We start from the raw sequence: 14,029 nt of genomic DNA on the forward strand, positions 1-14,029 counted from the left end.
TAGGCGGCAGCCCATCAGACTCCCTTGTCCCTGGGATTCTCCAGGCAAGAATACTGGAGTAGGTTGCCATTTCCTTCTCTAAAGCATGAAAGTGAAAAGTGAAAGTGAAGTCGTTCAGTCATGTCCAACTCTTTGCGACCCCATGGACTGTAGCCTACCAGGCTCCTCCCTCCATTGAGATTCTCCAGGCAAGAGTACTGGAGTGGGTTGCCTTTCCTTCTCCAGGGGATCTTCCCAACCCAGGGATCAAACCCAGGTCTCCCACATTCCAGGCAGACGCTTTAACCTCTGAGCCACCAGGGAAGCCCAGTTTGAACTAAAACTGTGTATTAATTTCATTCCATGTGAAATGTATAACATTGCCTAATTTAGTAATAATTCATTTGAATTTTAAGCTTTTCTTAATGAAAAATAATATAAAAATAACATCATAACTAAATCTGTAATAAGTTAAAACCTGGATATTAGTATATATTTGGAGTGTTTACTGCATACCTAGAATCCAAGATTGAAGGAATTACAATTAACACATTTTTGTTGTGCCTTGCAGGTTTTACCTAACCCAATTTCATGTGTCTTTGAAAAGGATGTTTAGAGGTGTTACAATTTATATATTCTTTGTGATGGCATTTTTCAAAAGCTTAAATGGCAGTAAAAAAAATTTCCGTCCCAAATGCTTTGTGGTTCGTGTTTCACAAGTTCTTTTGTTGGCTCAATTTTGAAATGTGCACCATCTGTTTGATAGTGTCACCAATACTACAAATAGAAATTTATAAATACTTGGGACTTCTAAATTTATGAATACAGTAACAAATTCCATGTTTCAGTTCTCAGTGGCGTTTGTGAGAACTTTTTTCAGTGTTGGTAACTAACTTTGTAGCAAGACAATACCCATTAAAATAGATGCAATATACAGTTGGGCAAGTGTCCCCAGTCTTTTCCCCAGTTACACATAAGCAGTCTCCATTTTTAGCCTTTTACTTGAACAACACACCTTGTTTGCACCATAATGGCTGGAGACAACCTCCTTATTCCCAGTTAACTGTTAGCAAATTGTAGAGGGAAGGTGCCCAGAATGAACTATAACAAACATTATCTGAGCAGTAGAATGCAGGAGAACTTAATTTCAGTTTTATAGCAAATTTGCTTTTCTTTTAGAGGTAAGTTCATCTTCTCTCTCACCTTCCTCTTATAAAAGGAGACTTGCTCTTTAATATTTGTTGTTGTTTTGTCCTTTTATTCACTTCATAAGTAAATTGGTTTGCAATCATAACTATGTAATCATAAAAGAAATGTTTTATTAAAAAAGGTTGATATAGCAACCATAAAGAAAAATTACAAACTAAATTACAATAGAATTCTTTGTCTTAATACTATAGTTTAACAAAAATTAATTTAAGGAATTATGTATAAATATTAAGACAAAAATTCATATGATTTTTAATTGTCAATCTTACTCCTTCATTAGTAATTAGGGGAAAAAGTGTTTAATTCTATTCATTGAATAAATGGGTTGCTATTCTATATTTTGTGTGTTTTCCTCAGAATTAAGGTATTAGGAATTTTGAATTTTTTAAATGTTAGGTTCTTACTGATTAACATTCAGTAGCAAAAGAACCCATGAATTTCCTGTTATCAATACCTTAAAAGACTTTTAATGCATTGTTATTTATTTAGTGCATTTATATACTATTTTCCATTTGATCATCTTGGAGACTTCTCTTAGGGGTATAATGAACTGCTTTAAAAACTCTTTTAGTCATATATAGATTCATCTCTTCTGATAAACTCCTGGGATCTTTGATTTTGATTCTTCTTGATTCTTACAACAAATCCCCAAGAAAGAACAGAGATACAGTAATACCTTTTAAATATAATTGTTTTAGACGCACGAGACGACAAGATATAAGAAATGGAGATCCATTGACCCACTGTTCAGACTTACAACACCATGGTAAGTTACATTTTTAATCTTTCAACCTGCTAGCACTAGGATAAAACCAAAAGCAGCAATACATATGCTTACAAGTTATACACCTCTGCCAGAATACTTAGAGAAGTGCAACTGAAGAGAAAGAACATCTTGTGGAAGAAAATTATAATGAACACAAAGCACTGAATTATGTTTTTTTATTGTAAGTATGATAAGTTCAAGATATTAAACCCTTATGAGACTTCATGCTCAATTTTCAAATGTTAACCAAAAGAAGTCAGGTTTAAGTATATGCTTTAATATATAGTTGCAACCTGAGTAGTAGGCAGCAAATATATTCATTTAAATATATCCAAGAAGAAAGTGTAGTCTTAAACTCAGCCATGCAAATTTTTCATTTATATGCTGATAGTATAGACCCAGCACATTATTACTGAGTATCCTACTCAAGTAAAAGTTAGTTTGGATGTCTTCACACTGATTTACCAGTAGGATATTCCCCTGAATCAGGGGATTTTAGATCAAGTTCATTTTGTGCTTTCTAAAAGATGTCAAGTTGCTTATTTAATGATGAAATATAAACCAGTCTTTATTTAAAATGAAGTAAAATTGTAGTATATCCCTTTCATCCCACTTCAGCCCTTTACAGAAAACAAAATTAATTAGGCTATGCTTCCCTCTGCTGGGAAAACTCAGCAATGACATCACTGCTTATGAATAGCTCAATTAAAAATGGCTAAAATATCAACTGTAAACATATTATGTGTAATTTGACATAATTATCTTACTAACTTAACTAATTATCCTATTAATATCCTATTATCCATAATTATCCTATTGACTTTTTTGGTGCCTTTTACATTAATCTTAAAAGAAGGTATACTGTTTTTATCAATTACTTGAACTTGATCTACTAATTCTGTGTAAAGAATATTCATGGGTAATTCAGTTCAGTTCAGTTCAGTCACTCAGTCATGTCTGACTCATTGTGACCCCGTGGACTGCAGCATGCCAGGCCTCCCTGTCCATCACTAACTCCCAGAGTTTACTCAAACTCATGTCCATTGAGTCGATGATGCCATCCAACCATCTCATCCTCTGTCGTTCCATTCTCCTTCCACCTTCAGTCTTTCCCAGCAACAGGGTCTTTTCAAATGAATCAGTTCTTCATATAGGGTGGCAAAAGTATTGGAGTTTCAGCTTCAATATCAGTCCTTCCAATGAATATTCAGGACCGATTTCCTTTAGGATGGATTGGTTGGATCTCTTTTCTACTCCAACACCAAGTTCAAAACCATCAATTCTTCAGCCCTCAGCTTTCTTTATAGTCCAACTCTCACATCAGTATATGACTACTGGAAAAACCATAGCCTTGACTAGACAGACCTAGTTGGCAGAGTAATGCCTCTGCTTTTTAATATGCTGTCTAGGTTGGTCATAACTTTTCTTCCAAGGAACAAGCGTCTTTTAATTTCATGGCTGCAGTCACCATCTGCAGTGATTTTGGAGCCTGAAAAATAGGCTGTCACTGTTTCCACTGATTCCCCCATCTATTTGCCGTGAAGTGCTGAGACCAGATGCCATAATCTTAGTTTTCTGAATGTTGAGTTTTAAGCCAACTTTTTCACACTCCTCTTTCATTTTGATCAAGAGGTTCTTTAGTTCTTTTTTGCTTTCTGCCAGTAGAGTGGTGTATCTGCATATCTGAGGTTATTGATATTTCTTCCAGCAATCTTGATTCCAGCTTCTGCTTCAACCAGCTCAGCATTTCTTGTGTACACTGTCACATATACTCTGCATATAAGTTAAATATGCACGGTGACAATAACCAGCCTTGACATTTTTGGAAACAGTCTATTTTTCCATGTCCTATTCTTACTGTTCCTTCCTGACCTGCATGCAGGTTTCTCAAGAGGTAGGTCAGGTGGTCTAGTATTCCCATCTCTTTAAGAATTTTCCACAGTTTATTGTGATCCACACAGTCAAAGGCTTTGGCATAGTCAATAAAGCAGAAATAGCTGTTTTTCTGGAACTCTCTCACTTTTTCATTGATCCTGCAGATATTGGCAATTTGATCTCTGGTTCCTCTGCCTTTTCTAAATCCAGCTTGAACATCTGGAAGTTCATGGTTCACATACTCTTGGAGCCTGGCTTGGAGAATTTTGAGCATTGTTTGCTAGCATGTGAGATGAGTACACTCATGTGGTAGTTTGAGCATTTTTTGGTATTGCCTTTCTTTGGGATTGGAATGAAAACTTACCTTTTCCAGTCCTGTAGCCACTGCTGAGTTTTCCAAATTTGCAGGCATGTTGAGTACAGCACTTTCACAGCATCATTTTTAGGATTTGAAGTAGTTCGACTGGAATTGCATCAATTCCACTAGTTTCCTAAGTAGTGTGGCTTTCTAAGACTCACTTGACTTCACATTCCAGGATGTCTGGCTCTAGGTGAGTGATCAAACCGTCATGATTATCTGGGTTGTGAAGATCTTTTTTCTATCTTCTGTGTATCACCTCTTCTTAATATCTTCTGCTTCTGTTAGGTCCCTACCAGTTCTGTCCTTTATTGAGCCCATCTTTATTCTTGCCTGGAGAATCCCATGGACGGAGGAGCCTGGTAGGCGACAGTTCACGGGGTCGCAAAGAGTCGGACACGACTGAGCGACTACACCTTCACCTTGCATGAAATGTCCCCTTGCTATCTCTAATTTTCTTGAAGAGATCTCTAGTCTTTCCCATTCTGTTGTTTTCCTCTGTTTCTTTGCACTGATCACCGAGGAAGGCTTTCTTATCTCTCCTTGCTATTTTTTGGAACTCAGCGTTCAAATGGGTCTATCTTTCCTTTTCTCCTTTGCTTTTTGCTACTCTTCTTTCACAGCTATTTGTAAGACCTCCCCAGACAGCCATTTTGCTTTTTCCATTTCTTTTTCTTGGGAATGGTCTTGATCCCTGTCTCCTGTACAATGTCATGAACCTCTGTCCATAGTTCTTTAGGCACTCTATCAGATCTAATCCTTTGAATCTATTTCTCACTTCCTCTGTATAATCATAAGGGATTTGATTTAGGTCATACCTGAATGGTCTAGTGGTTGTCCTTACTTCCTTCAATTTAATTCTGAATTTGGCAATAAGGAGTTAATGATCTGAGCCACAGTCGGCTCCCAGTCTTATTTTTGCTGAATGTATAGAGCTTCTCCATCTTTGCCTACAGGGAATATAATTAATCTGATTTCGATATTGACCATTTGGTGATGTCCATGTGTAGAGTCTTCTGTTGTGTTGTTGGAAAAGGGTGTTTTCTATGACTCTGTTAGCCTTTGCCCTGCTTCATTCTTTACTCCAAGGCCAAATTTGCCTTACTCCAGATGTTTCTTGACTTCCTGCTTTTGCATTCCAGTCCCCTATAATGAAAAGCACTTCTTTTTTAGGTGTTAGTTCTAGAAATTCTTGTAGGTCTTCATGAAACCTTTCAACCTCAGCTTCTTCAGCATTACTCGTCAGGGCATAGACTTGGGATAACTGTGATACTGAATGTTTTGCCTTGGAAACAAACAGATATCTTTCTGTTGTTTTTGAGACTGCATCCAAGTACTGCATTTTGGACTCTTTTGTTGACTATGATGGCTACTCCATTTCTTCTTAGGGATTCTTGCCCACAGTAGTAGATATAACAGTCATCTCAGTTAAATTCATCCATTCCAGTCCATTTTAGTTCTCTGATTCCTAAAATGTTGCCATTCACTCTTGCCATCTCTTGTTTGACCACTTCCAGTTTGCCTTGATTCATGGACCTAACATTCCAGGTTCCTATGCAATATTGCTCTTTACAGAATCGGACTTTGCTTCTATCACTAGTCACATCCACAACTGGGTGTTGTTTTTGATATGACTCCATCCTCTTCATTCTTTCTGGAGTTATTTCTTCAAGGATCTCCAGTAGCATATTGGGCACCTACCAACCTGGGGAGTTCATCTTTCAGTGTCCTATCTTTTTGCCTTTTCATGGGGTTCTCAAGGCAAGAATACTGAAGTGGTTTGCCATTCCCTTCTCCAGTGGACCTGTTTTGTCAGAACTCTCCACCATGACCCATCTGTCTTGGGTGGCCCTACACGGCATGGCTGCTCTTAGTTTCATTGAGTTAGACAAGGCTGTGGTCCATGTGATCAGATTGGTTAGTTTTCTGTGATTGTGGTTTTCAGTCTGTCTGCCCTCTGATGGAAAAGGATAAGAGGCTTAGAGTAAATCTTTAATCCAATTTTCTGTTGATGGGTGGAGCTGTGTTCCCTCCCTGTTACTTACCTGGGGCCAAACTATGGTGGAGGTAATGAAGATAATGGAGACCTCCTTCAAAAGGTCCCAGGCATGCACTGCTGCACTCAGTGCCCCCAGCCCTGCAGCAGGCCACCACCAACCCATGCTTCCACTGGAGACTTCTGGACACTCCTGGGCAAGTCTGGGTCAGTCTCTTGTGGGGTCACTGCTCCTTTTTTCTGAGTCCTGGTACACACAGGGTTCTGTTGTGCCCTCTAAGAGTCTAATTCCCAGTCCTGTGTAAGTTCTGGCAGCTCTATGGTAGGGTCAGTGGCGACCTCCTCCAGAAGGGCTTAAGCCATACCTGTGTCTGCTGCACCCAGAGGCCCTGCCCCTGCGGCAGTCCACTGCTGACCCTTCCTCCACAGGAGACGCTCAGACACAGTTCTGTCACAGTCTCTGTGGGGTCTCTGGGTCCTTTCATGGGTCATAATTGTTAAGAAAGAAAACATGTTGTACAACATTGAAAAACCTGGTTGCCTTTCTGAAGGTCCTTGTTGTGTATCCTACATACGTTGCTGTGTGATTTGTGAATGCCTACAAGGTCGTTTGGAGATGCCAATACTAGGAGATAGGTTGCCTCATATTGAACCTATATTTTGAATCCATTTTGCTTATAAAATTTTCTTCTCTGTTTATTTGCTTTCCTATCTGTTACTGTTCTCATTATGAAGAAAAAAAATGCCACTAGACAAGAGGAAGAATTTTTGTGTTTATACAGATTTAATACATTGTTGATGCACACTCTCATTAAATTTTTCAGAATGTCAGGTTGGTTTATTTCTCTTCCTCAGTTCATCTCTTCTCGGTTCTTTGTTGTGTTTCATCACAACAAAAATTTTGAGCATTGGACTAAAGGGTTAAAAACAACTGACGAGTTAGAGCTCAGTCAGTTCAAGCAGATAGATACTTTATTAGACAGACACTCCTAAGATGTGTGAGCAGGCTTGCCCCCAAAGGAGCTCTCGTCCTCCTTCCTTTCCATTCCTCTTGGCTTCCCCCTTTTGTACTTCCAGTCTGCTCCTTTTGGTTATGCCCAGTGCAAAGTAGGGCTTATACTCACCACCAGTCAATGAAAGGGAATGCAGAGGGCATATGCTCAAGGCCAACTGACGATTCCAAGTTACAACACAGCAGGCTGGGTTGTTTATGTCTTCCCATATGTCTTCCCATAATTCAGTCCTTTATAATTAGATGTAAAATATTCATAAGCCCATTATGGGCTCCAAACTGCCTTCTCTAAGGTTACTTAAGCTCCTTTGATTATTTTGTATCCACTGTGTGCCTAAGGCACTTGTGCAGGAGCTAAAAAGTCTCTGTAATTATCTTGGAGGCTGTGAGCTCTCCTGGGTGTGTCTAGGATGGAGTTTAGAGGTCAGTTTTCAGCCAGGCCTCCCCTTGTTGCTCATCCTACCTAACAAGTTTTTGTCTTTATATGGATTTAGTACATTGTTGGCACACCCTCATTAAATTTTTCAGATGGCATATTTCAGTTGGACAACAAAATATTCCCTCATCTTGAATTTATCTATTTCACATAGAAATAGTGAATCATGATAATCAGCTTTTCTGCAATGCAGTATTATGAAATATTAATTCCTTATATTAAAGAGTTTATTTGCTTAGATATGGGCTTCCCTCATTATTCACACAGTAAAGAACCTACCAGCAATGTAGGAGACCCAGGTTCGATCCCTGGGTTGGGAAGATCCCCTGGAGAAAGGGAATGGCAACCCACTCCAGTATTCTTGCCTGAAGAATTCCATGGACAAAGGAACCTTGTGTTTCACAGTCCCAGAGGGTTGCAAAGAGTTGGACACTACTGAATGACTAAGGGACTAACACTTTCACTTTTTCACTTTTCTTAAATATGGAAAGACTAATGATACTAACTAGAAGTAAATGAAACAAGATGATACAACTAGAGCTCATTTCCTATGAAATTGAGTCTCCATGGCAATATAAACTCGCTATTTTGCTCAGTTTTTTATCTCTAGTTATAACAGATGCAATATTGTGACTGTTGTAGATATTCATTGAACAAATATTTGTTGAATGAATGATCTAAACATTTCAAGCTATAGAATAGTATTATTTTTGTTAATCAGTAGAGATTTGTTACAGCATTTGTTATTTATTGTGAAAATGATTTGTAATATATTGTTAGTAACAGCATTGTATTTAGAAGTAGAATCTTTCTTAAGAAATATTGTAAACCAATTAACTAATAAATTATAATTACAAACCACTTTACATAGGATACCATGCTATGTTTGAAGATTATTAAAGAATTATATATATATATGTGTATATATATATATATATACACGCACACATATATCTTACCAATATATTCATTTGTTTAGCAATTCAGTCCCTTCATAGACTCAGTTAAGTGTTTTTTCAAAATGATATGTATTCTGGAATTACAAGGAAAAGCTGACCAAAGTCATATTTATTTAAGTGAGGCAATGGATAAATAAATATTGTTGTCTGTTGAGTGTATGGACTTTGGAAAGTGCTTCAGATTTTAAGGTTATGTTTTCATGAAATTAGAGTGGCAGCCTATAAACTTTGGGAATATGAAATTGCTTAGCTATAAAAATTTAAAATGAATGTGAATAATTTTTTCTCCTGATTCTTCAGTTGGAATGCATACTATAGGGAGAGAAAAATAATTGCTGAGTTTCAATGTTACCTGGGGTGTGTGTGTGTGTGTGTTTGTATAAAAACAACCCCAAGTAGATGCTTGTGATATATGGGAGGAAATGGCAAAATAGTTTAAGCTCTACAGCAGTAAAAACATTCCTTTTTTGAAGGCCTCTTTATTCCTTGTCTGCTTGTCTTACTAATTGACCAAACATTAAAAATATACACCATAGATTACAGTGAATTTCAAATGTTTGGAAACTTATGTCAGACATTCCCATATGGTCAGACTGGGTCTTACCATTAGAAATCAGTGAATTATCTTAGAATAGGTGATGTCAATCTTTGAAAGTAAAATGGGCAGAAATCCAGAGCTCAGCCCTGTTAAATCATGTATGTTGTCTTGCTAATGTTGCATCTCACATTGAGTAAAATATATGTGGTCATGTGGAAACATATAAAGATATGATATATCTTTTCAAGAAAACTGCTAAATGACCTGAAGCCAAATTATTCACTTCAGGATGATTAGTTCCAGCTATAATGGTAAACATATTCTGTAATACTCTATATTTTACATATCTTGGAGATTTTCATAGAGAGACTATATAAAACAGCTCAGAATTAAGGTGGAAGAAATTTCACTCTTGATGAAACCTTTGACACTCACTCAGTGCTCTGTTCCCTCTCTTGTAAAGAAGCACTAATGATGAGCTGGCCTGGATGACAGAATAATCCAGCTCCACTTCCCTTTGGTCCAGCACACTCTCCCCCATCAGCGGTGGCCTTTCGCCTAGGGAAATTTCAGTACAAAACCCTAAATATAGCTGTGCTGGCAGATCTTCTTGTCTTCCCACTCACACCTCATACACAATGCTAACGAGAAACCTCCAATATGTTCCCTTCCCTAAAATAACTATTGTGCACAAAATTGGAGTTTGATTTTGCATTCAAGAACATGAGTGGTTGAGTCAATTTACTTTTAAGGTGCCTCTCATTCTTCCTTCTTTGTTAAGCTGATCTACATGTCCAGAAAGTAAAAAGTTATACCAGCAGTAACAATTTTAAAAATTAACATCATCTTAAATTTTTGAATCTTCAAAATATTTTATGTTCTAACTTCTATGTAATGCCATCATTGAATTAGTTCTCTTGACTGTTCTACATACATGCATTTCCATTCCAATAACCCACAGTAGAATGTTCTTTGAGTCCAATCTTCATTATTTCTACAGCTACTTCATATCAATTTACATCTTAGTTGGATTCAAAATGGTTCTAAAATTTTGTAAAATATCTTTGGCAGTGTCATCTTTATGGTCTTTAAAGCTGTATATTTAGTATTTTGTAGCACTGCTAATCTGGTCTATGCTTTAGCTTCTTTTAAACATATAGAAAATCCAACTATGAATCTGAACATTTGGCCCAAAAAGAAGCCTTAAGGTTTGATAAATGAGCTGATATCAGTCCTTAAAAAAAAAAATCACTAACTTTGATAAATTACCAAATTGTATCAAGTCTAAGATGTCACAGAATATAGAAGGCACCATTTTGTTATGTACTGCTTAGAAAAATTGCCCAAAATGAACAATAATATATTGTCCCAGCATCAAGCCAGAACTTTTCAGTGTGGGCACAAACGAGAAATTAATTCCAAACCAGAAAATAGCAAAGAAACTTTCCTGTTTTACTCCTTGAACCACAAAGTTGATCCTCCTGAAGGTTTACTTTCTGAATTCACAGCAACAAGGTGGACTAAAACTTCAGACAAAACTTTAAGGAGGTATCAGCTTAGTAGGGACTCATGTGTCTGGCAAAAGTTAAGAACAAATTCTTTCTGAAAGAAAGCAACTTCGACTCAGAGAGCAATCGTAAAACATTCTGATGTCATAGACATTAAAATATAAAGAAGTATGCATCCTAGAATAAAATTATTATAGTGTCACCTTCTATAACTTTGTAAACCCTTTTTGAAACTTTTCACTGGAAAAAACCATCAACACAGCCATCTTCTGATATTACATTAGGCAAATAATCCAACTATTCATAGTATATGTATGCAAGGCCTACACACACAACCTGAATAAGAAGTTTGAAATATTTTGTGCTATCAATATTCCTTATTAAATTCTTTAAATATGTCATCAGATCACCCAATTGTTTCAGTTCAGTTAAGTCATGTCCAACTCTTTGCGACGCCATGAACCGCAGCATGCCAGGCCTCCCTGTCCTTCACCAACTCCTGGAGTTTACTCAAACTCATGTTCATTGAGTCGGTGAGGCCATCCAACCATCTCGTCCTCTATTGTCCCCTTCTCCTCCTACCTTCAATGTTTCCCAGCATCAAGGTCTTTTCAAATGAGTCAGCTCTTCGCATCAGGTAGCAAAACTATTGGAGTTTCAGATTCAACATCAGTCCTTCCAATGAACACTCAGGACTGATCTCCTTTAGGATGGACTGGTTGGATCTCCTTGCAGTCCAAGGGACTCTCAAGAGTCTTCTCCAACACCACAATTCAAAAGCATCAAGTCTTTGGCACTTGGCTTTATGGTCCAACTCTCACATCCGTACATGAATACTAGAAAAACCATAGCTTTGACTAGATGGACCTTTGTTGGCAAAGTAATGTCTCTGCTTTTGAATATGCTGTCTAGATTGATCATAACTTTCCTTCCAAGGAGTAAGCATCTTTTAGTTTCATGGCTGCAGTCACCATCTGCAGTAATTTTGGAACCCCCCAAAATAAAGTCTGACACTGTTTCTACTGTTTCCCCATCTATTTCCCATGAAGTGATGGGACCAGATGCCATGATCTTCATTTTCTGAATGTTGAGCTTTAAGCCAACTTTTTCACTCTCCTCTTTCACTTTCACCAAGAGGTTCTTCAGTTCTTCTTCACTTTCTGCCATAAGGGTGGTGTCATCTGCATAACTGTGGTTATTGATATTTCTCCAAGCAATCTTGATTCCAGCTTGTGCTTCATCAAGCCCAGTGTTTCTCGTGATGTACTCTGCATATAAGTTAAATAAGCAGGGTGACAATATACAGCTTTGATGTACTCCTTTTCCTATTTGGAACCAATCTGTTACATGTCCAGTTCTAACTGTTGCTTCCTGACCTGTATACAGATTTCTCAAGAGGCAGGTCAGGTGGTCTGGTATTTCCATCTCTTTCATAATTTTCCAGTTTATTGTGATCCACACAGTCAACGGCTTTGGCCTAGTCAATAAAGCAGAAATAGATGTTTTTCTGGAACTTTCTCACTTTTTCAATGATCCATTGGATATTGGCCATTTGATCTCTGGTTCTTCTTCCCTTTCTAAATCCAGCTTGAACATCTGGAAGTTCACTGTTCATGTATTATTGAAGCCTCCAAGTTGAGTATTATTTTACTAGTGACTGTTTACACACCTATAATTTAAATTTATTGTTGTTGTTTAGTCGCTCAGTCATGACCAAATGAACTGTGGCAAGCCAGGCTTCCCTATCCTTTACCATCTCCTGGAGTTTGCTCAGACTCAAGTCCATTGAGTTAATGGTGCTACCCAACCATCTCATCCTTGTCCTCCTGTGCTCAATCTTTCCCAGCATCAGGGTCTTTTCCAATGAGTTGGCATTTCGCATCGGGTGGCCAAAGTTTTGAAGCTTCAGCATCAGTCCTTTCAATGAATATTCAGGGTTGATTTCCCATAGGATTGACTGGTTTGATCTCTTTGCTGTCCAAGGAACTCTCAAGAGCTTCTCCAGCACCACAGTTCAAAAGCATCAATTCCTTGGCCTTCTGTATGGTCCAACTCTCACACCCATACATGACTACTGGAAAAACCATAACTTTGACTAGACAAACCTTTTCTGGCAATGTGACATCTCTGCTTTTTAATACACTGTCTAGGTTTATCATAGCTTTTCTTCCAAGGAGCAAGCATCTTTTAATTCATGGCTACAGTCACTGTCAGTGATTTTGGTGCCCAAGAAATAGTCTGTCAGTCACTTTACATTGTTTCCCCATCTATTTGCCATGAGCTGATGGACTTGTATGCCGTGATCTTAGTTTTTTGAATGTTGAATTTTAAGCCAGCTTTTTCAGTCTCCTCTTTCACCCTCATCAAGAGGCTCTGTAGTTCCTCTTCACTTTCTCCCATTAGGGTTGTATCATCTGCATATCTGAGGTTACTGATATTTCTACCAGCAAAATTGAACTTAGCTTGTGCTTCATCCAGCCTGGCATTTTGCATGATGCATTCTGCATATTAGTTAATTAATTAGGGTGACAGTATATATAGCCTTGTCATACTCCTTTCCAAATTTTGAGCCAGTCTGTTGTTCCATGTCTGGTTCTAACTGTTGCTTCTCGAACTGAAAACATGTTTCTCAGGAGGCAGGTGTGGTGGCCTGGTATTCCCATCTCTTGAAGAATTTTCCAGTTTGTTGTAATCCACAGTCAAAGGCTTTAGCATAGTCAATGAGGTAGAAGTAGATGTTTTGCTGTAATTCCCTTGCTTTATCTCTGATCCAGCAGATGTTAGCAGTTTGATTTCTGGTTCTTCTGCCTTTTCTAAATCTAGCTGTACATTTGGAAATTCTTGGTTCACGAACTGTTGAAGTCTCGCTTTAAGGATTTTTAGCATTACCTTGCTAGCATGTGAATTGAGAGCAATTGTGCTGCAGGTTGGACATTCTTTGCCATTGCCCTTCTTTGGCATTGGAATGAAAAAGGATATTTCCCAGTCCCATGGCCACTGCTGAATTTTCCATATTTGCTGGCCTATTGAGTGCAGCACTTTAACAGTATTGTCCTTTAAGATTTGAAATAGCTCAGCTGGAATTCCATCACCTCCACTAGCTTTTTTCATAGTAATGCTTCCTAAGGCCCACTTGACTTCACCTTCCAGGATGTCTGGCTCTAGGTGAGTGATCACATCATTGTGGTTATCCAGATCATTAAGACATTTTTTGTACAGCTCTCTATATTCTCGCCACCTCTTCTTAATACCTTCTGCTTCTGTTTTGTCCATACTGCTTCTGTCCTTTATCATGCCCATCTTTGCATGAAATAGTCCCTTGGTATCTCTGATTTTCTAGAGGAGAGCTCTAGTCTTTCCATTCTATTGTTTTCCTCTATTTCTTTGCATTGT

At 37.9% G+C, this 14,029-nt stretch overlaps 1 protein-coding gene across 1 annotated transcript in view; it reads left to right on the top strand.

Moving 5' to 3' along the window:
* Positions 1–14,029, top strand: part of SEMA3A (semaphorin 3A) — a 251,278-nt gene that overhangs the window by 220,208 nt on the left and 17,041 nt on the right. Inside the window, exon 15 of the mRNA XM_040260710.1 lies at positions 1,887–1,954. Coding sequence (XP_040116644.1) covers positions 1,887–1,954 — 68 coding nt within the window. The remainder of the gene's footprint in view (positions 1–1,886; positions 1,955–14,029) is intronic.

This window comes from Oryx dammah, unplaced genomic scaffold, assembly GCF_014754425.2.
Source record: "Oryx dammah isolate SB20612 unplaced genomic scaffold, SCBI_Odam_1.1 HiC_scaffold_18, whole genome shotgun sequence".
Lineage (NCBI taxonomy): Eukaryota > Metazoa > Chordata > Mammalia > Artiodactyla > Bovidae > Oryx > Oryx dammah.